Source organism: Ursus arctos, unplaced genomic scaffold, assembly GCF_023065955.2.
Source record: "Ursus arctos isolate Adak ecotype North America unplaced genomic scaffold, UrsArc2.0 scaffold_18, whole genome shotgun sequence".
In the NCBI taxonomy this organism is placed as follows: Eukaryota; Metazoa; Chordata; class Mammalia; order Carnivora; family Ursidae; genus Ursus; species Ursus arctos.
The window spans coordinates 43,773,684-43,797,273 of NW_026622852.1; the positions used below are offsets into that span (position 1 = coordinate 43,773,684).

Genomic DNA, 23,590 nt, shown 5'->3' on the forward strand with positions numbered 1-23,590 from the left:
TTTATGTAGACTCGAAAGAGGTCGAACTCATAAAAGCAGAGAGTAGAATGGTTGGGGGGTTAGGGGAAATGGGGAGGTCAAAGGGTCCAAAGGTCCGGTTATGCGGGATGAAGAAGGTCTGTGGCTCTGACGCCCAGGAGGGCGACTACAGTTAATATCCCTGAAATGTGCAGAGTCCGTCTGGCTCGGCTCCGAGTCTGGAGTCTCAGGGAACCCCCTAGCTCTGGACAGCCCAGGGCAGTAGCCCCACCCGGGCAGGTCCCTTTGGCCTTCCGTCCTGCAGGAAGGAGGAGGCCTGGAGAGGCCCGTCTTGGATGTGCTGAGGACTGACAGGCACCGGGAGAGGCCAGGTGTGTGGTCGGAGAGGCTGGGGGAGGTCCGGCATGTGCGTCTTACCAGTGAGCAGCTGGAGGTCCGGGAGGGGCTCGGAGAGGACCCCCCGGCACTGCTCCTCCACCGGCAGCGGGATCACCAACAGCCCATCGGCCAGCTGAGGGAAGTCCTTGATGAAGTTGTTCTCCCTGTGGAGAGGAGCAGAAAGACTGCCGAATGAGAGTGTGGAGGCTGCCGGGGGCTGCAGGGCAGGGGGGGCGGGGAGTTGGTCGTCAGAACAGAGAGATTCCCCAGCGGGTGCGCGTCTTTGCTGCCCTGACTCCGGCTCCCCGAATCCCAGCTCAGAGAACAGGGTGCTAACGACGGGCTCTAGGATCTGGCAGGCTAGGGCTCGAGTCCTGGCCCGCTGAGTACGAGCTGTGCGGTCTGGAGGAAGCCCTGCTCCACTCAGAACCTCAGTCTCCTTTGCTATAAAGTGAGATCTCAGGGTAGCTGTAAACACTTAATGGGATAAAGCTGCCAATTGCTGAAGACACAGTCGGATGCACTACAGACTGTATATTTGGCTGCTAAACAGCCCCTCGCATAAGCAATGACAACGGTGAGCCAGAATGTGAGGGAACGGAGAAGAGCATGGAGTACTTGGAGAGAAATGGGCAGGAAGGCCTGAAAGAACGGGTGGGTGTTCACGTGGAAAGGTCCTAACGGAACTTTTGGGTCAGACTCCCCCTTTTACAGATGGGGAAACTGAGGCCTAGAGAAGGGGAGCGACTTGCTCCCGGATTCCCCCCCACCCCTACTCCCAGTCTAGTGCTCTTTCTCTTGCCCTAATCTCTTCAGGGGCCTCTCTTCCTTCCTTGTAGGGCCATCCCAGGAAACTTTGTTTCCAAGACAGTCCTCGGGGTGACCTCAGGGGACTGAACCCTGAACAAAGGTAGTCTTTAGGGCAGGCGGGGTAGGAACAGTGCACCACACAGAGGCAGGCTTCAATCTTTTACGCAACAGACCTGCCTCCAAACAGAACAGCCTGCCAGGATAGGTGGTGAGCTTCCCATTCCTGAGAGTATGCAAGCAGGGAACTGGACAGCTACTTGGTACGGATGGTATCGGAGTCATTTCTGTATTAACATCTGACTTTTGAGGTCCTTTCTTATCCAGAGACCCTCAGAATTTGAGACCCTAATTACAATCTGGAGAGGAGGAGGACGGGGAGGAGAAGAACAAAGGGAGGAGGGTATCTATCACTTCATCGTGCCCCCTGGAATGGGCAGCCTTGAAACGAAAATCAGAAAGAGGAAAACAAAAACAGTGAATGCCAAAGCAATGTCTTTGGAGGCTGGATCTCAGGCAGTTCAGAAGCAGCCGCACAAACACCACGGGGGCCTGGGTCACTTCCTGTCTGTACTCTGTGTCCCCAGGCGCGCACCTCACCCTAGGCACCCATGAAGCACCCCATCGATTCATTCATTTAGTGAACAGCTCCCCACGTCTTGACCCCTAAGCACCTCAGAGTCCAGAGGAAGAGACATTATCCCCATGTCCTTTATCACCATCATCTCTTACAAAGTTTCAGATCCTTATCATTTGCTAGGGTCTGGCTAAGCACTATGCATACATTTTATCATTTAATCTTCACAGCAAGATAGCTATGATTATATTCTTTTTGCAGACGATAAAACACAGGGTTCAGAGGTCAGAGGTGGTACAGTGTTAAGAGGTGGTGAGTGCTGGGATGTGCACCCAGGTCTGCTGACTGCACACTTGGTAAGGTAGGCAGCTGGGCCTGGGAGTGTCTTCTGGGCATGCGTGTGCATGACTGTGAGTTTCTGGGTCCCCACTGGGACACTGAGGCATGCTACTTCGTGTGCCTTTGTGGGTGTACCCCTGTCTGTCTGGGGAGCTGTACATGCTTATGCCTTTGTGTGTGTGCCTGTGATCATGGCTTCTCCTAAGTGTCTGTGGTCAGTGTACGATCTGTTTGCAAGCCTGGCTGTGTGGAACAGCAATGTGAACAGAAAGAGAGAGCCTTCTGGGGCAATGGGAGTGCCCCTAAAGGAGCATGTAACATTCGCCAGGGTTTGAGGGACGACGTTTCCTCCTGTCTCCCTTGTGAGGTTGGCCGGTGGGGATACAGATCTTCCCACAAAGGTACGGCCCTGCCCTCGTCAGCTGAACACACGCTGTGTGGAGCCCTGAGCTGGATCTAGGGATTCAGAGAGACTGGATTCTCCCCTGGTCCTCCAGATCTTCTCAGCCTACTGGGGGAAACAACAAATTAGCCACGCAGAACATCAGTGGGACCCAGCTATCAGGAGTACTGGGTGGGCTGGATGCTTCTGGGACCCTTCCCCCTGAGACCCATGAATCGTTTCATGGGCAGATAAGGGTGGGCATGAGAAGATGCCAGTGCCTCTGAAGACTGGGCCCCAGTTGTGCCCACACCACACCCCAGCTGCAGAACCTGGAGGGGACCACTCGAAACTCAATTTTCTCATCGGTAAGACGAGGATTACAAAAGCTGTTCAGTCTGCCTTGATGAAATAGCATCACTGTTATGATGATAAGAATAGCCTTTTCGTGAGCACCTACTGTGCAGCAGGCACCGTTCCAGGCACTGTGCATTCGTCCCCTCCCAGCCCTGTGAAGCAGGTGCTGTTACAGCCCTCAGGTTAGAGGTTGAACAGATGGAGCACGGTGCGGCTGGAGATCCCGGCTGGTCTGGCCCCAAAGCGTCTATTCCTCACCACGGCTCAGGGGCAGGGCGCTGTCAAAGCCGAAAGAACAGGAGCACCCGTGGGTGACAGACAGTCAGACAGACAGAGTGCAGCTGAGAGAAGGAGCTTGCTGCTCATTCCGACCTGACCATGCCAGGTGCTCTCTTCTCGATGTAGCTCCTCAATCACGAGGAGCTGGGCACAGCCAGTGGGGAACTGGAGGCTCTAGGGCATGCAGAGCCTTCCTGGATTGGCACAGAGGGCATTTGGGAAGAGGGATCTGAAAGTAAGCTTATGTTTTTTCACTTTACCATCCAGGGTCTCCATTCCACACCTTCTCTGGCACTGTTTTTAAAGACAGAGCCCCCCTCTTCAGCCCCCGCCCCCGCATCCCTTTGCCTTCTGGTTAAGCCAGGCTTCACTTGGTGGGTAAATCTGACCCCAAAGGGACCATGGGAGGGCTCAGTGGGAGGAGCTCAGTGGGCAACCTCGGGATGGCCAAGGGCCTGGCTCATGATGCCCGTCTTCTTGGAAGAAGGCTTTTCCCCCCAAGCTTTCAGAAGCAGGCAGGATCCTGAGGAAATACTTGAGAAGGAGGGGAGAGATGCACAGGTGAGAGTTCATGAGCCAGTGTGAAGGCTGGGAGAAAGGGAGGCAGGGGCGAAGCAGGGGATGGCAAGACAGCAGGAGCAAAGACCAAGGACATTCCCTTAGGACCAGGTCCCTTGGCGGCCACCTGGGGATGGTCACGAGTCCTGCTCGGCTGCTGCCAGCAGAGGGCGCCCAGGGCCTTCGCATCGACCGTCTCTCTGGGGAGGTAAAAACACGGAGGGGAACAGCAGCAGTCGGGAAAGTTCCACCCGGCCCAGAACCTCAGACAGAACCCAGACAGCAGGCTCAGAATCCACCCACCTGGGAAAGGGACGCAGGACGCTGGTGGGGCGCTGGCTAAATACCGTTGGCAGAAAGCGATTTCAGATTCTCAGAGCTTGTGTGTACGTGTGTGGAGAAAAACTGTAAGGCAACTAATCCTAATACTAGGAAGACAGGAAGAAGAATGAGGAATATTTATTTATCAATCATCTTGTTCATCATCAGCTATATCCTAGATAGGATGTGTGTGTGTGCGTGTGTGTGTGTGTGTGTGTGTGTGTGTGATTTTAACTGCATGGGAACTCTGGGAGACACCTACCATCATTGTTCCTATTTTGTAAATAAAGAAAAGTGCACTCAGAGGGGTTAAGGAGCTTGTCCCGCTGAGGTCCGCAGTTAGGAAGTGACAGTGGCCAAGACCACTCACAGCCAATGCGGCTCCTAGCTTAGTGCCCGGCACTCAGTAAGCACCTGTCCAAGGGATCAACCTCAGGTCCGCGCCCCCGATCACCCCCATCACCTGAGACGAGGCAGTTCTGCTGTTCACTCTGCGGGAGTGAGGGCGCTCTCGTGCCCACGGTGGGTCTGTGCGTGTACATAAGTGCGTGCCGTGTTTCAGTGACAGGGCCCCTGTTTCTGTAGACAGACATCTCCCCCAAAGTATCCATGAAAACGGGTTCAAGCTCAGTTGATATTCTATGAAAAGATTCATCACATTTTTAAAATAGCAGCTCCTGGGCTCCGGGGAGTTGGGAGGACTCTGGGAGTACGAGGGCTCATTCGTTCCACGGACACCGATTCGGATCTCCCATGTCGCAGGGGTTGCTTGCACACTAGGGGCACAGCAGTGGACAGGGAGGTGCCTCCATTCATGAGGACCAGGGGAGAACCCAGCAACGTAGCAAGGTCTGCAAGGCCTTGGAGATCTAGCCCCTGCCTACTCCTCCTGCCTCAGGTTCTGAGCCCTGTCCCCTGGTTCTCCAGCTACACTGATTGCCCTTAAGTTCCCCTTGTAGGGCATACTCGCTTCCTACAAAGGGCCCACTGAGGATTTGCCCTCTCTCTGGAAAGCCCTCACCCCTGCACCCTGCACCTGGCCATTGCCTGCTGATCACTCAGACCACACGTTACTTCCCTGCCTTTGAGAAATCTGCCCGGGACTGGTTCTCTTGTTACGCTCTCCTATAGCATCTGGCTCCTTTCTTCCACAAAAAGCTTCCCAGCTCCTAACTGTAGATGTGCTCATGGGGACACGTATGATACCCACCTTGCCCACTGAACTGTGAGCTCCATGGGGACCAAGACTATGCCTGTCTCTTTTACTGCTGCCTCCCCAGGGCCTAGCACGGTGCGAACTGCACACAGAATGAGTGCTCAATGGACACTGGATCGAAGGGGCATTGGGAATTTGGATTTAAGATTTCAGCTCCTTCACCCAGAGCTTAAACCCGACTTTCTTCCTCTTCCTAAGTGCACAGGCACCCTGGCTCCTACGGAGCTCAGCTAGGAGCCAGGGGCCCCAGCCCCCCTGAGGTGGTGGGGACCAGAAGGGAAAAGGGACTGGTTGGTCAGACCTCCCCCTCTTGGTGAACACCGTGTACAAGTGTGCACACGCACTGGGGCGATTAGCAGGGGATCCGGTGGGGGTGAGGAACGCCTGCAGGAAGCAAGAGGCCCAGTCAAAAAAACACCTCGTCTTTCATATCATCGTCTCAATTTTCCCCAGTTGGAATAAAACCTCCCTATCGCTTTTCCCTCATGCATCTTGTCGGTGATTAGATCCGAGAAGTGGCCTTGGGGTCTGGCGGTGGAAAAGGCAAGGGCTCAGAAGACCTTCAGACATGGACCCAAATGCTGTCTGACTCTGGGGAGGCCGCTCCCATTTTAGGAACCTTAGTGACCTCACCTGCAAAATGGGAGTAATGAGTTTGGGACTTCAAGGAGTTGGGAGCAGGATTCATGCGAAGTTCGCTTCGGTGATGGTCCCATTTCCCGAATCCCACACTAGATCCTGAATGCCTTCGCGAGCCTCAGAGAACCCAAGACAGCGCCTGCTCATAGTAGAAGCCCCCTAAGCATCTGTTCAGTTGTGGGCAGAGGTGAGAGGCAGGCTTCCTCACCCACCATGCCACCTGCACCCAACCTCCAAGGGACTCAAACCCACAGAGCATTTCCACGGAGGATGTGTCTTGTCTAGTTTCGCGCTCTCAGTCACACTGACAAGAATGACAAGCGGCGGAAGCTGGCCCCCTCCGCCACCCTCCGCCACCCCCTCCTCCACCCTCCCCCTCCTCCTCCTCAGGTCTTCCCTCCCTCCTGCCCCAATTTAAGAATATGTGTGAGTGTTTTGGATACATTAATACACAGCCACCAGCATGCAAGAGCCCATCACCCCTCAGTTCTGGGGAAATTAGCATTTAAATTGAGGTATTTCAGGGAAGTAAATCATCCCAGAGCCAGCCAGCACTGTCTGCAGCCTTTCTTAGGGGAAGGAAGGCTAGGAGCTGTGGGCTGCAAGCTGTTGAGTGTGTAGGGAGCGGTCTACTGTCCCTGGCTCTCCCTAGGCTGCCCAAAGCCTCCTCTAAGGGTAGCCATAAGCCCCCAGCACCAATAAGGACATCTCCCCCGGTTTAAACTGTGCCCATCTCTCACCTACAACTAAACTGAGCCTTTCCACCAAGTGAGAGCAGCATCTTTGACTGAGATGTGGTTTCCTCTGCGATCAATGAGCTGGGACACCTAGTCTCATCTGGGCTCTGTCACTGTCTCACTGCGGGGTCTGGGGAAGCCACTCCCCACCCCTGGGACTGGGAGGGGTGAACAGCTGGTACAAAATATCTGGGTTTCTCTGAACCCCAGATTGAGAGGTGTTGGGCTCAATCCTGTGGCCATTCTGTAGGTGCTGGAGTCACAGAGACTGGTGTTTAAACCGATGCCAATATCTGTCCACAGTTACCCGCAAGCCCTGCTCTTCTCCGGGAGCAGTTAGAAACTTTGTTCCCCTGTCATCTGCTTCTTAATTATGGGTCTTTGTTTACGTTCTCTGCTCAAGCGCTAGACTTAGTCATTTTTGCATTCAGCCTTTCACTCATTCATTCATTCATTCATTCATTCATTTGAATATCCAGTAAATCTTTATTACTATGTACCAGGCCTTGGGGATACAATGGCAAAATAGACATTCCCTGTCCTCAAGCTCCCCACAGCCTAGAAGGAGATACACGTGTACTAATGCTTCTATGTGTGTGCAAATGTGAGCATGGTGAATAATGGTTTTGAAAAGGTTAAAATGAAGCATTTTTCATTCCCCATAAATCCTATTTGTCTATGGCACCCCACCCACTAAATCAAAAGCATTCATACCTTAGGTAGAAGGACAGATACCGTCTAGAGAAGAAAGGGGGTCACTGCCCGGCTTTGCATCTCAAAGCTGACTTTGTAGTGTCTTCAGCTAGATAAGATTTTTGAAAGCCAGCCTGTGCCGGAAGCGAAGGTCCCCTTATATATCAAAGCCAGGCCTGGCTGACTCAGATCACAGTGTCTTATTTTAATGCACAGATGGTGCAGGTTATGACCTCAGGGGAGTTCCCACCAGACAGGAAAAGGAAGGAGAAAATCCTTCTTTCTGCCACCAGTGCTGGGAGGGATGGCTGAGGAGAGAAGGCTAGGGGGCCAGGAGCTCAGACTCAAGGGTAAACAACCTCTTTCTGGACTCTTAGAAGTCAGCACCCCCTCCACATCTACCCCAGCCTCGAGGGCAGCATCTAAAATGCTTAAGATACTAACGAGGGTTTGGGAAAAGTCCCAGAGCACATGAGCAGGACCACGGGGGGCTGCTGCCCCAGATCAGGGATGAGTGTGGGGTGGTGGGGAGCCCCTTTATCCAACAAGCCAATGGGAGATCCTGTGAGAGGGAAGCAGTAGGTGAGTAAGAGGTTGGCACAAGTCAGCCTCCAATTTCTGCACCCACAGGGTAGAGAGAAGAAAGCTGACAAGACTCCTTGCCATAACCCCCCGCCCCCCAGAAACAGGGATGGGGAAGGCTACCTAAGATTAGAACAAGGGGGCTTCAGAGTGTGGGGACCTTGTGAATTTGGACTTTGGCAATGGATTCTGGGACATATCCCTTCTCAAAAGACTACCCAAGACCATGCATATCCTAACGGATTGCCAGCGCAAGGGGGCTCAGAGCCAACTCAAGTAAGAAATCATACAGTGACCAGAGCAAGGACCCAGCAGGCTATGTTTGTACCATCTGGAGCACCTGAGCCCTGAGGTCGAGTGGAGGTGGGGGAGCCTGCTCGGTGAGGAAGAGACAGAGGGTTGGCTGGTGAGGAGTTCAACTTTGAACAGACTAAATAGTTTCTCTAAAGAGGATGTTCTGTATCCTTAATTGGCAATTTGAAATACTTTTTTGCTATCAGTGAAATGGAAACTTGAGGAAAAGATTATATCAGCGGTAGAAAATTCAGAAGACTACAGTGTTTTGCATAACTAAGTTGTAGTGGGGGGAAATTTTTGAATCTTTAACTGTTTAAAGAGATGGTTATAGGTTCGATTGATAAAGTTTAAGACTGGGGAAAAAAAGTTTAAGTTTCATAGGGGAGGTGCAGAGACCAAGGGGCACTTAACACAGATGGGGCAGGGTAGGAAAGCTGCCTGGAGGAGGTGAGCCTTGACTGACTGGGCGGGGTTATCCAGGGAAAGAGCAAGAAAAGAAGGGGGGAGTGGGGCCCAGGAAGAAAGAACAGCAAGTGCAGAAGTCCAAAGTGGGGTGTGTGTGTGAGAGAGAGCGAGAGAGAGAGAGAGAGAGATAGAGAAGATGGAACACTCAAACGGCACATTCTGGAAACTGAAAGAAGCTAAGATTCAAGAGGTAAAAGCATTGAGTAAAAAGCAAAGACGGGCTGGCCAGGGGCGGGGAGAGAGATCCAATCTCAGCAGTCTTCAAAGGGATACTAAGGAACACAGACTTTCTTCTGAGGTCAAGGAGACCCCATGGCAGGAGTTTCAGCAGGAGAGCAATACGATCTGACCAGAGCTTTAGAGCCTGGACACAGTGTGGAGGGTGAGCTGAAGAAGGAACGAGGCTTGAGGGAGGAAGGCCAGTTATGAGGTTTTGCAGCAACCCAGACCAGCATGGTAGAGGAGCGGTGTGACGGAATATCGAGAAGAGACACAAATTTGAGAGAGACCAGCGAGAAGGCCCTGCTGTACCCTGCTCCCCATCACCCATTGCGTGCGGTGGGAGTGGAGGCAGTCACAAGCTATGCTGGCAGGGCCGACTCTGGGGCCCACCTCCCCCTACAGTTAAACCCCAGAGCTCTCCGGACACCCCTGTTTTCCCCCCGCCATGGCCGCAGAGCAGACCACTGTGTCTGGGCCCAGCAGGACGTTGTTGCCTTCTTCCTGCGCCTGCCAGCTGGCAGCCCTTCTCAGCTCAGCTGCTACGTGTGAGACTCACAGGAAGACTGCCAGATCTCCACAAAATCCCCAGCATTTCGTGCAAGCTCGACCACCTCCAGAGGGAGGCTCCAGGGCCGCCCCTCCTCCTTGGCAAGACGCAGTTCATGACCCCTACCCTCCCGGCTCTTTCACGGATCATGGGTGCAAAGTTACTTCGCTGGCTCTGCAGTGGCCCATGCATATGGGGCCATTACAAAGGCAGAGGGCAGAGAAGTGACTTCTGGAAAGGCTCCCAGGTTTGCAAGACCAGAACAGGCTACACATCCATATTCTTGATTTCTAGCCCAGAGCTGCTTCCAGCTTGCATGTTCTGGAGGGCCCGTAAGAAAGGCCACATTAACCTGCCTGACTCCCTAACCTGTCTGACCCCTGGGCTCCTGCAAAGCCAGAGCTGCATTTGATTCTTCTACGTAACCTCCTCTGAGCCCACTTGAGGGCCTCACAAAGAGACTTCATGGTGTCCTCTTCTCTGGAAGGCATCTCTGAGCCCCTTCTTTGGAAGGGAAGTCCTGCTTCCATGGTACTTGATTTGGGCCCTGACCACAGCCTCTGCAAGATATCGTTGTTCTCCGCATGCCTGTTTCCCATTCCAAGCTCTGCAGTTCTCAGCTGCAGGGACCTAGCTGGCCGATTACCCTCTGAGCCTTCCTCGTCTACACACCTTGCTTCCAGGGTCTGTGCAACAGTCTCCTAACTACACGCTCCACACTCCGCCTTGTCCCTCCAATCCATGTACCATCCCGTGGCCAGAATGATTTTCTAAAATGACAGTTCCAACTCAGATGTGTCATTGGCTCTGGATGTTTGTGTTCTGTTGCTGTTATTACAAATCACCACCAGTTTCGTGGCTTACACCAACTTACACTCGTTGTACTTCTGAAGGTCGGATGTCTGACATGGGTTTCTGGGACACAGTCAGGTGTCAGCAGGGCTGCATGCTTCCTGGAGGCTGAAGAGGAGAAACCACTCCCTTGCTTTTCCAGCCTTTGAGAATGCCCACACTTTGGCTCCAGGCCCCCTTCCGCCACCATCAAAGCTAGCCAAGGCAAGGCAAGTCCTTCCGCACTCACATCCCTCTGGCCTCCTCGCTTACCTCCCTCTTCTACTTTAAGGATCCTTACAATGACATTAGGTCCCCCTAGATAATCCAGGTGATAATCTCTATATCTCAAGATCAGCAACTTTATTTCTACCTACACCCTTAATCCCCTTTGCCACGTAAGGTAATTTATTCACAGGGTCCGGGGATTAAAACATGGACATCTGGGAGACATTATCCTGCCTACCACCCTCCATTGTTTTCCACCAAGGACAGCTTTGCTGATGCCTCTCCCTTCATTTGGGGGTTTGATGTCCCTTCTCTGGGTTTCCACCGTACCCATCCCTCCCTTATTCTGGCATTTTCACACTGGACTGTTGGTCCTGGTCACTCACTGTCTCCCTTGCTGGACCAAGGACACTTGAAGGCAAGGACCATGTCCTTCTTACTTGCTACTGTGCGTCCGGCCTTGACACAGTGGCTGAAACACACACTAGGGGCTCAGTAAGCACTTATTCAATGAGTGAATGAATGAATGAATGAATGCCTCCTAGCTGAACAGATATGTAGGAGAGATAACCCATCCAGCTGTGGTCCTGCAATCTCCTTTCTTTGGGGCCTGAGCCATAGCCTTATTCAGGTCTCCCTCCCTATCCACCCACCTTTTCTTCCCTCATTATCTAGTATCACAATAACAAGCCATCATTTTTAATCTAATACCTACTGATTATTTACAACGTACTAGGTTATCAGTCTAAGGGCTTTACACACATCTCATTTCACACAGCAACCCTGGGAGCTAAGTACTCTTGTTCTAATGATTTTGCTTTTTTTTAAAATAAGGGAGCAGAAGAATAAGGAGATTAATAAGTGCATGAAACTAGTAAGCTGGACTTTGAACAATTAAATTCCATGTTCTTAAAGACTATGCAAAAAGATGCTAGTAATGTTTAATTTTGCCCCTCAATGCAATGCTGAAAAGTGAGAGTTGATTCACTGAAAATACCAGTGCTGGCTGAATGTGCCAGATGGATGCCCACATTAATAACAGTAACTGCTCTTTATTGAATGCGTGCCATGTGTTAGGTGCTCAGCAGGATTTGTTTCTCGCTTTTTTTCTGCTATAGACTGAATGTCTGTGTCCCACCCCCCAAATCCGTATGTTGAAACCTAATGCCCAGTGTGATGGTATCTGGAGGTGGGGCCGTTGGGAGGTGACTGGGTCATAAGGGTGGGCCCTTGGTGAATGGGATGAGCACCCTTATGAAAGAGGCCCCAGAATGCTCCTTGTCCCCTCCACCAAGTGAGGAAAGGTGCCATCTATGAATCAGGAAACAGACCCTTGGCAGACACTCAATCTGCCAGTGCCTGGAACTTGGGCTTCCCAGCCTCCAGAGCTTGGAGAAATAAAACATTTGTGGTTTAAGCCATGCAGTCGATGGTCTCTTGTTAGAGCAGCCCTCACAGACTGAGACATTTCTAACATCTTGCAAAGTCATCATTATGATCTCGATGACGGAGGTGAGCGAACTGGATCTCAGTGGGGTGAGGTCACTTTCCGAGGCTAACACGCAATGAGGGGCATCAACACCACTCCACCACCCCCCTCTCGAACAAAGTACACACTTCCTCCTGCCCCCCCCCATGCATCTGCAGGTGCACATGAACACACAGGCACGTGCGCGTGCACGCACACACACATACACAACGTGCAGCCTGGCTTATACATCGCACAGGCCTGCCGTCTCTAAATGCAAAACCATTTCCACCAGTGGCACCAAACTCACTTGAGCATTCCAGGCATGGCTGCTACTAACTCCTGCCCTGGTAATTGCAATCCCTGAAATTGAAAGAAATTGCAGGCTAGAGAAACATTATCTTCTTTTCATCCCCTTCGCCCTCCATCTCCTTGCCTGGTGTGTCAGCACGGGGACTCCTCATTGTGTCCTAATGCCGGGAGCAGGCCGGATTGCTGTCACTGGGGCCTCTGGAGCTGCTTCCCGAACTTCTCCCTCCGATTCTTTTTTTTTTTTTTTAAAGATTTTATTTATTTATTCGACAGAGATAGAGACAGCCAGCGAGAGAGGGAACACAAGCAGGGGGAGTGGGAGAGGAAGAAGCAGGCTCATAGCGGAAGAGCCTGATGTGGGGCTCGATCTCAGAACGCCGGGATCACGCCCTGAGCCGAAGGCAGACGCTTAACCGCTGTGCCACCCAGGCGCCCCATCTCCCTCCGATTCTTAAGGGGAGGAATCAAAGGCCCCAATACACTGGGGTGGCGAGAGTTCGACATCACTAGGCCCAATCTCTGCTTTTCAGATGCTATAACGAGATCTGAAGAGGAGAATGAGCCTTGCCGCAGATCCGCCAGACAGAGATTTGGACCTAAAGCCTGCCTCGGAACCCAGATCTGTAGGGTCTGAGTGAAGAATCCCTTGGTCCGGGGTGGTGGCTGAGCATCTGAGCCTAGATGGCTGGCTCTCTGCAGCCACAGCCCCAGCTGCACGCTGAGGTTTACCCCCCACCATTCCGGAAGGGGCTAGCTGCTTATGTGATCAGAGTCAAAGACAGAAGCCAGTATCCCTGTACCTTTAAAACCATTTCAATTGCAATTAGAATCTTAGATTCTGGTGTTCAGGGCCTTCTCTGTTCTCAGGGCACCCCAAACCCCACACCCCCATTCATGTCTATCTCAAGGGTCTAGCTTAACAAAAGACACGGAAGAGGTGCACGGAAGCCCTTGCTGAATGAACCCGAGGGTCGACCAGGACTCTCCCTGAATCCTGATCTGTGTTCTCACCATTCCTCACGTAACCCCAGCCCTGCCCTGGACAGGAAGCCAGTTCTGTGAGGCTGTGCCGCTAATTTGCTGAATGGTCTTCAACAAGTCTCTTCCCATCTCGGGGGGTCTGTTAAGCCCTGGGGTTATTTCTTTGATGAAAACAGGTGTCCCCAAATGGCTCTAGCACAGAGGGATAAAAAGGAGTTCTGGAGAGAGGGAGCCCTGTTGCCGTGGGCACTCTGAGTCTCTTTCCTCACCTCTGAAGCAATCTTGCAGCCAGACACACCTGAGTTTCCATCATGGTTCCAACTCTCATCCCCTACGTGGCTCTGGTTGGATAGAACACTGAACCTTTCCTGGGCCTCTGTTTGCTCATCGGGAAAATGGGAATATCATCCTAGACTCCCCTGCTTGTAAAGATAAAAGGAGCCCATACTCTGGGCTGCTTAGAAGAAGGCCTAACAATAACAGGCTCTTGATAAATGGTAGCTATTGTCGCTGTGCAGCACAGTTTTATTTAACATTCTCAAAAGCCTGTCTTGATTAGGAGTAAGGGAGATGCAAATTTTAGAGCTGGGATGGACCTCAAGTTTTTTTCTTTTCCTTCTTTCCAGGCAGCAGACACAGCTTGTCCAAGTCACATGATAGGACTATAATGAGAACCCAGGACAGGTGGCTACTAATTTGGAGTTCTTTTCTTTCTATCCTGGGATTCTTTTCTTTTCTTTTCTTTTCTTTTCTTTTCTTTTCTTTTCTTTTTTGGCTGGTGGATTTGATTTTTTACTTACCTCATACCCTATCCCTGACATCTAGGAGAGTTATTAATGCTAAAGGCAATGCCCCCAGCACCATATACTGAACACCTCTCCTCCTATCAGTATACACTGAAATTGTTGTGGGTGTGTCTATTCCCCCCCCACTGGGAGCAGAGACTAACTGTGCTTCTCCCTCCTTCTCCAGTCTCCAATGGCACATTAGGTACATAAAAGACTCTCAAAAATGCTTGTGAAATTGAACCTCCACTAGGTTGGACTCCAAATTAAATTTAAAAAGATATTTCAAAATCCCTAACTTAAAGCAAGAAATAAAAATAAAAGCCACATTTTAACTAATCACACAGCATCAATGCATTTATAACTTCATTCCTGGTAGTAGTTAGAGAGAAGCTTTTTTTTTTCTTTTCTTTTCTTACCTTTCTCCTTCCCTCTCTCCTCCCTCCCTCTCTTCCTTCCTTCCTTCCTTCCTTCCTTCCTTCCTTCCTTCCTTCCCTGTTAACATTTAAAACCAAGCCATGAGGTGCATTTTAGAATCAGAGCACATGGTCTAGGAACAGCTGTTTCCTGTGTGAATTTGTGGCAGGGGTCATATCTCTGAAAGTTTCTTCTTCCCTTTTGTCTTTCCCCTTCTCCCTGGGGCACCTTGCAAGTCTTTCCATATAGCCACCTCTAATGAGCTTTGCAAAATGAGAAACCTGCTGCAGTAGAAGAAAATCTAATAGCAACTGCTTTCTTGTTTGCTCCCTCTCCTCTTTCTCTCTCTTTTTTTATTAGTCATTAGCAATGGAGAAAGAAAACACCCAAAGGCAGTAGAAAGGCAGCAATATTTGCACGTGCTTTCTGCAACACTGAGCTAATGAGGAGCCCTGACCATCTCTCATAGCCCTTCTTTTTCAATTTCAATACATCTGACATCAGTGCAGCCAAATACAGACCCCAGCTAGTATGGACAGTAGCTAGTTTACACCATCACCGAAGTGAAGTGTGGGTACTGTTATAGGACACCTGGAAATGGGTTTAAGTGTTCCTTAAAACCAATGGATGTCAAGACTTAAAAAGGGCCTGGGAAAACAAAAGTCTAAATAATGAACACAATTGAGGGTCTTTCCAAACTGTGGTACCAAAATATAATTCAATTCCTTTCCCAAGACCCTAGCTCTAGCTCCTAGCCTTGCTAGTTACTGATTCAGTTGTCATATGACCATAAGACATGCCCATGCTGAGCCTCGGGCTGGTCTACACTAAGCCTACCCACACGCATTGAGAATGGGCATTAAACTCACCTTCTACCAGGTGCATGATCCTGAGCGAATTACTTCATTTCAGGACCCTCAGTTACCTCATTTGTAAAATGAAGCTCAGAATAGTATCTCCTTTTATAGACTCAATTATGAGGATCAAAAGGGGCGAGGGATCTAAACAGCCTGGTGTATATGTAACTGTGTGCTGGTTTCTATCTATTTCCCAGTAAGAAGGGGCCAGGTCAAAGTCTTGTCTCTGCCTTTTGGACAGACTTGCCTCTGTCACTGGATAAGCCTCAGTTTCCTCATCTGTAGTAGGACTAAATAACGGTGCTGGTGATTCTAAGCTGCCGTGGAGTTAAATGAGACAACTACGGAATGGCACCTGTCACACTATGCATTCCATTATTATTATTGATAATAGGAATGTGATGTGGTTTTTAAAAAAATAATATATAGTGGGGGCGCCTGGGTGGCTCAGTCAGCTAAGCGTCCAACTCTTGACTTCAGTTCAGGTCATGATCTCAGGGTTGTGAGACTGAGCCCCACATCAGGCTCTGGACTCAGCAGGGAGTCTGCTGGAGATTCTCTCTCTCCCTCTGTGCCTTCCCCGACTGGCGTCTGTGCTCTCTCTCAAATAAATAAATAAATCTTTAAAAAATATTACACAGTATTAAATCCCAAAGAATCAATAACAATGACAACAAAAAATTCCTGCAACTAATAAGTGATTATGGCAAAATTACAGAATACAGGGTTAATGTATGAAAGTCAAATACTCTCCTATCTGGTAACAGTGAACAACTGGATTTGAAATTAAAAACACAATACCATTTACAGTGGCATCCCCCCAAAAATGAAATAGGTATAAATCTAACAAAATACATACAAGATCTATATGAGTAAGCTTCAAAACTGATAAAGTGATAAAAAATCTAAATAAACGGAAAGATAGTCTACGTTCATTCTCGTGTTGTTAAAATGTCAGTTCTTGCCAAATTGATCGACAGATTAAATGCAATCCCAATCAAAAGCTCACTGAGTTATTTTGTAGAGATCGACAAACTAATTCTAAAGTTTATATGGGAAGGCCAAAGACCCAAAACAGCCAACATGAAATTGAAGGAGAAAAACAAAGCTAGAGAACTGGCATTATCCAACTTTAAGACTTATTATGAAGCGATAGTAATCAAGACAGTATGGTACTGGTGAAATCATAAATAAATAAATTAAGGAACAGAATGGAGATACCAAAAATAGACCCGCACAAATCTAGTCTAAACTAATCTTTGCTAAAGGAACAGAAGCAATTCACTGAAGAAAGGATAATCTTTAAAACAAAAAACAAAAAACACGGTGCTGGAACAAACAGACATCCACACGCCAGAAAAAAAAAAAAAAAATCTAGACACAGAATCTACACCTTTCACAAAAAACTTGACCCCAAATGAATCATGGAACCAAACTTAAACACAACAGTATAAAACTTCTAGAAGACAACATCAGAGAAAATCTTGGTGATCCTGGGTTTGTGGATACGTTTTTAGACACAACGCCAAAAAACACAATCCATTAAAGTACAAAAAAGGATATGTTGGGCTTTATTAAACTTAAAAACTTCTGCTCTGTGAAAGACACTGTTAAGAAAACGAAAAGACAAGGCACAGATTGGGAGAAACTATTTGCAAAACACATATCTGATAAAAGACTTGCATCCGAATTATACAGAGAACACTTAAAATTCCACAATAGGAAAACAAACAACCAGATTTAAAAAGGGGCAATAGAGCTGAGCAGACGTAGCACCAAAGAAGATATAGAGATAGCAAAGAAACTTATGAATACATGCACAGCACATGTCATCCCGTAATTGCAAATTAAACAGCAATGAGATACCACTCCATAACTGTTGGAAAGGCTATAATCTAAAGCACTAACAACACCAAATGCCAGTGAGGATGTGGACCAAAAAGAAGAGTTCATTGCGGGTGGGGATGCCGAATGGTACAGCCACTTTGGCAGGTAATCTGGCAGTTTCTTACCGAGCCAAACATACCCTTACCACACAATTCAGCAAATGTGCCCCTTGATGCTTACCCAAGTGAATGGAAAACAGGTCGACCCAACAGGTCGACCCAAACCATGCACACGAATGCTTATGGCGACCTGATCCCTACTTGCCAGAACTTGGGAGCAACCAAGTTCTCCTTCAATAAGAAATTGGATCAACAAACCACAGCACATCCATAAATGTGATAGCTTGTAGCAACAATGATAAATGAACTATGGAGCCACACAAAGATAGAGAAGAACTTAAAATGCATATTGCTCTGTGTAAAGAGCAGGTCTAAAAGGGCCGCATACCGTATGATTCCAACTATATCGCATTCTGGAAAAGGTAAAGTTATGCAAGCAGGGAAAAATCAGTGGCTGACAGGAGGAGTTTGGGAAGAGAGATGGAGGGCTGAGTAGGCAGCACCAGGGGGTCTCTAGGACCGTGAAACTCTTTTGTATGACACTGTAACGGTGGCTTACTATGTATCAATATTGGTTCACCAACTGGAACAAATACACCCCCCCAGTGCAATATGTTAATGATAGGAGGAACTGTATGGTAAGTAGGGGGTATGGAGTGTAATGGGAGCTCTGTACTTTCTCCTTAATGTGTCTGCAAATATAAAACCACACTAAAAAATTCTGTTAATTAAAATAATAATAATATGCCTAGGCAAGATAGCTGTGGCATTAACTTTCACTGGCCTAATAGCTTCCACCTATTTTTGTAGATAATGTTTAACTGGAACAAAGTTGTATCCACTTATTTATAGACTGCCTACGGTTGCTTTCGTATTCGAATGGCCCAGGTGAGGAGCTGTGGTAGAGTGTGTATGGCTCACAAAGCTGAAGATATTTGCTATCTGGCCCTTTGGAGGAAATTTTGCTGACTCCTGTTTAGAGGATCGACTCTGAGACTGAGAAGTGCATTGAGAAGTAGTTCAGTTCAATCACCTAATAAATTCTGGAATCCTTACTACCCTATCATCCCAGGAGGAACAGTTGCCTAGTCTAACTTCTGCCCATTAATCTTGGCATTAGAAACAAGCCACTTTTCCTCTCTCTGCTATTCTTCTGAGTCACCAGGCCCACCTTTTCTGATCTAGAAATAGGACATGAGGGTAGAACTTGGGCATCCATACATCGCTCTCAGCCTTCTTTCAGAACCACGCTTTGACCCAATCTCAGGCAGCTTCTGAACTTCCTGGTTCTTGACCTTTCTGTTCATCCCCATACCCACAGACCCTGCTTCTGATTTTTACTTTCAACGCCAGAACGAGTGGCCCCAGCTCTGGCTTTGGTTCCTTTTGCCCCATTTAAGTGGAAAAGTAAATTGACCCTTGAACAAGGCAGGGGGGAAAGGCGCCAACCCCCCACATGGTCAAAAATCCGCGTGTAACTTTTGACTCCCCAAAAACTTTACCAATAGCCTATACGGACTACTGTTGGCTTACCAGTAACATAGTCAGTCAACACACATTTTGCATGTTATCTGTCCTATATACCGTATTCTTACAATCACGTAAGCTAGAGGAAAGACAATGTTCTTAAGAAAATCATAAGGAAGAGAAAATACATTTACAGTGCTGTACTGTATTTATTGGAAAGAAAAAAAGAAAAAACCTCACATAAGTGGACCCATGCAGTTCAACCCATGTTGTTCAAGGCTCCACTGTAGGCAAAACGATGGCCCCCAGAGATACCCAGGTCTTAATTCCTGGAACCTGTGAATGTTACCTTATGCTGTGGACAGAACTGTGTCTCCACACAAAATTCATATATTAAAATCTTCACAGTATCTCCCAGCACCTCAGAGCATGTCTGCATTTGGAGATAGGATCTTTTTTTTTTTTTCTTAAGATTTTATTTATTTATTTGACAGAGAGAGAGACAGCCAGCGAGAGAGGCAACACAAGCAGGGGGAGTGGGAGAGGAAGAAGCAGGCTCATAGCGGAGGAGCCTGATGTGGGGCTCGATCCCAGAACGCCGGGATCACACCCTGAGCCGAAGGCAGACGCCTAACCGCTGTGCCACCCAGGTGCCCCTGGAGATAGGATATTGAAAGAAGTGATTAAGTTAAAATGGGGCCATCAGAGTGGGTCCTAATCCAATCTGTCTGGTGTCCTTTTAAGAAGGGAAATTCTGGACACATGGAGACACCACTCACATGGTCCAAACGGGACTTTTCAGAGCAACAGCTCCTAGTCTAGTCTGCCCGTCCACATTCAATTAAGGACCCTAAAGTGAGGAGGTTATCCTGGATGATCTGGGTGGACCCTACTGTCAACACACATGTCCCTAGAAGAAGGAAGCTGGGATGTGCCTACAGAAGGGACAAAAGGTTATGTGAAGATGGGAGGAGACACTGCAGTGATGTGACCACAGGCCAAGGAATGCCAGCGTATGGAAGAGAAAGCATCAGATTCCCCCCAGAAGCTTCTAGAAGGAACTCCTCCTCACACCTTGACTTTAGTTCCATCAGACTCAGGTAGGACTTCTGGACTCCAGAAGGGTGCACGTTGTTTCAACCACAAAGTTTGTGGTCACTTGTTACAGCAGCCATGTGACACTAACACATGTACTTTCTCAGATAAATACTTTTGGTTCGGCTTGATCCCCAGACCCCTCTTTCTCCAAGGCCACTCAGCTCTTAGGCAGGAGCCGGAGAGCTGCTTCCCCAGTTCCTCCTCCAAGGAAATGCAGCATGTCCACAGAACCAGTATCTCCAGGAGCTCTGAGAAGCACAAGCTTTGGCATTAGGAAGCGTTGAGTTTGAATCCCCGCTCCACATAGTGTCAGCCTACGGGTCTTGGGCATACTACTTAACCCACTGAAACCTCAGTTTTAATCAGTGAATGGGGAACAAACTATCAGCCCTCCAAGGGTGTTGTGAACATTGTAAATGACAATAGTCAAAATTTTCTGGAATAAAGTAGGTTCTTAATGTTCTCAGTAAGTAATTGCTATCATTGACTGTGTTGGACTCTCCATGAATTCGGACTCTATCCGATTTCCTCTTCTCAGAGCTCATAAGGGACTTTGTAAGTCACGGTTTGGGGCTGAGCTCTGGTACCAATCCCATGAGTTTGTACCAGCGACTCCTCTCTCATTCACGGGTGTCCCTGACTATCTGTGAGATGCTTAGAATCAAAAAAGCATGGTCACTGATGACCCCAGTTCTGCTGTTGGCACTTACGGGAAGTTGAGTGGCTTCCCCTCAGAGAGGCTAAGTGACTCGTCCAAGGTCACACAGTTAATAAATGACCACTCTGGGATTAAGTCCAGGTTTCCAAAGTGTTACCACTATGCCACACTGCATCTCACCTGCTAGACCCGTCTCTCCAAATTCTAAACCCCAAAACACAAGGCTCCCCCCTACAGCACTTCCTGAACTGGGGCCGGTGTTTCCTGCTCATAAGGCCAGACTCTCTCCTTCCGTCTTCCAGGGACTTCCTTCCCCAGGGCAGCTCCTAGTAAGGAGACAGCTGGGAGGACTCCAGGCAGGTGGTAGGAAGCCCTGAGCCTCTGTGCCCTTGCGTTGGGAGAATGTGGTGACACACCTAATAGTCCTCCCTCCCTCCAAGAAGCCAGGAAACCAGCACTTACCCAGAGTGCCTTCCCGCTCTGTCAGCAATCCAGACCATATGGTTAATTAGCTAAAATTTGCGACCGCATCTGTGATGCTATTTCTCTTTTTGGCATGTGTGAACTTAATTACTGAAGCCATGGGAAGCTCCTAGCCCACTGGGAGTGTGGTGGGCATGAGGGTCACAGAGAATGCCCGTGGCTCAGAGATGGGATGTGTGGGTGGTCGAGGGTCTGAGAATTGGAGCACAAAGAGGGCCACTTGATCCGCCAAGGAGGGGGTTTTTATGTGGTTGCAATGAGGCTGGGACACAATGTCACAAGGCCCCATCTGTGTATGGTTGGCAAGCATGCTCCAAAAAAGGCCAGCCTCCTTGCACATAGAGTGGAACATAGAGTTCATTCTCTGGTCACCCACTGTCCTTCAGTTCTATCCTCAGTCACTCCACAGAACATCTGTCTCCCCAGAACATGGGAGAAGGTGTCCAAGAAACAAGGCTGATTGGTCCAATGAATGAATGTGCCCTTCTGAGCCTTTGTTTCCTCGTCTGTAGAATGGATCATAACAGTCATATTCTACAATTCTATTAGGATGAAGTGAAATCACACACATGCTGTAGGTAGCAGGGTCCCTGACATAAGGATGGGTGGTCGGTAATAAGTCGCTGAATGAATTAATGGATGGCAGAATCAAAGAGCCACTGAACGTCAGCACCGGAAGAAGCCCGAGGGATGGGAACCCAGTCCAGTCCTCCCACTGTGCCTCAGTTGCCTCCTCTGTAAACTGGCAACACAATCACCCCCCTGATTAGGTTCCTTGAGGAATAAAAGACATAACAAGAGACGGACCTTTGAGAAGGGTGCCTGGAATGGGGCCAGCTCAGGAACTGCTGCTGCTGGGGTTGGAAGTGATATTAAAATGGGGCAGCTTGCTGCTGGCAGGACGAGGGCTTGGACCAAACAATAGCAGTCTGTGGTTTACCCTGGACTGTAACTCAGGGCTCCCCCTCTCCACCCGAGCTGCTGTGTCTGAGCCAGTGCCATGCTCAGAGTTCCAGGGCTCATAGGACCGACGTGTGCCAGCTCTCAGGGGTCACTGAGGGAGGGAAAGGGAGACAGAGCCCCATGCCCCACCCCTTTGGGGAACACTCAGACTAAGGAGTAAGTCAGAACCCAGGGGTGATCTGACCAATGTCGACAGAAGACTCTTGCCCTTCGCGGGACTCTCGGGGCTCCCGCATATGGTTTGGCAGATGGTGCCATTGCTAAGAGGGCAAATAGAGAGTAAAATCCAGCCCCGCTCAGCAAGCCATACTCAGTGTCCACGTAGGGGTGTGTCTGCCCCTGAGAAGGCTCTTTTTTCTGTTTCATATACAGGTGTTCTACTGGCAACTGTGGCCTTGGAGCTTTCTCTGGGATCAATGGACAGCTTGGGGGCTGGAGAGCTGGAAGCCTCAGAAAACTGGGGCAGATGTTCCTAAGAGCAGGACCAGTGTCTGTCTTACTCATCTTTCTATCCCTAGTGCCTAGTACAGTGACTGGACTTGTGAACACTCAAGCAAATACTTGCTGAATAAATGAACCACTGTATTCCTACCATCAGTCATAGATGCTACCGTGTGCTGGATAAATGTATGACTGAAGTAGCAAGAGAAGTGTGCATGGGAAAAATACCAATTCCCTAAACTTGCAGCACTATAGAGTAATAGTAGCTCATTTACTGAGCAGTGACTCCGTCCAGGTATAACGTACAGAGCATATATGCATTATCCCTTCAAGTCTCACCAGGGCCTGACAGGAGGATACTATCACTGCGTGCAATGTGCAAATGAGAGCACGGAGGCTCAACGAGGCCGAGGGATTTGCCAGTGGGCACGTCTCCTAAGGAGCAACGCTACCATTACAAGTGTTTCATTGCCTTCATTGTTGTGCGGGTTCTGGAACTTTCCCGCCCTCACCACTCTTTCCCTAGGCTTTGGGATCTCTCTCCCTCTGGCCCAACCCTGACCCAACAGACCATGGGGCCTGCGCCTGACTCTTTGCCCCAGTCTCTCCTTCGCTGCCTGGGGCCAGGGTCCTTCACAGCATCACTTGTGAGCAAATGTTGGGGGGGAGAAGGAATGAACCAATGAGTGAGGGGTGGGTGTGACCTCCCCCCAGAGCAGCAAACTCCCCACTCAATTTCTTTCAAAGCCTGGTCTGCACACCCTCTTTGGCCTCTGAGGGGTACCAGGTAAACATATTCATTCATTCATTCACTGGCCACTAGTGCCCTTTCTAACCACCAGGCTCTCCTCTCCGGGGTCCTTAAGGCAATGAGTGAATTATCAGGAGACCTATCACTCCCTCTGTCTGCTACACTACTTCCCTCCACTCACTCACGCCTTCTAAATTTTATTCAGATCTGTGCTTTACTGTCACCTCCTCCGAGAAGCCTGCCATGACCATGCTGGATAAAGTAAAACTTTCTAATTTCTTACCCTGCTTTATTCTTCCTATTCCTGACTACCACCAGAAATCCATGTTGATTTTCTCTTGGCTGGCTTCATGTCCCCATCCTTTCCCAGAAGGTTAGCTCTATGAGGACAAGGACCGTATCCGTCTTGTTAACTGCTACTTTGCCAATATCCAAAACAGCGCCTGACACAGAGAAGTGCCTGATATGTATTTATAAAATGGCTGGAAGGGTGGCTGGAGAGCCTCGGGTCTGTTATTTAAATGTCTGT

General features: G+C 49.1%; 1 protein-coding gene across 3 annotated transcripts in view; it reads right to left on the bottom strand.

Annotated features, from left to right (window-relative positions):
• Nucleotides 1-23,590, bottom strand: part of ASTN2 (astrotactin 2) — an 844,134-nt gene that overhangs the window by 234,366 nt on the left and 586,178 nt on the right. For all 3 annotated transcript variants that reach the window (XM_044389549.3, XM_026513856.4, XM_026513855.4), the window contains one exon: nucleotides 397-521. In XM_044389549.3, coding sequence (XP_044245484.1) covers nucleotides 397-521 — 125 coding nt within the window. The remainder of the gene's footprint in view (nucleotides 1-396; nucleotides 522-23,590) is intronic.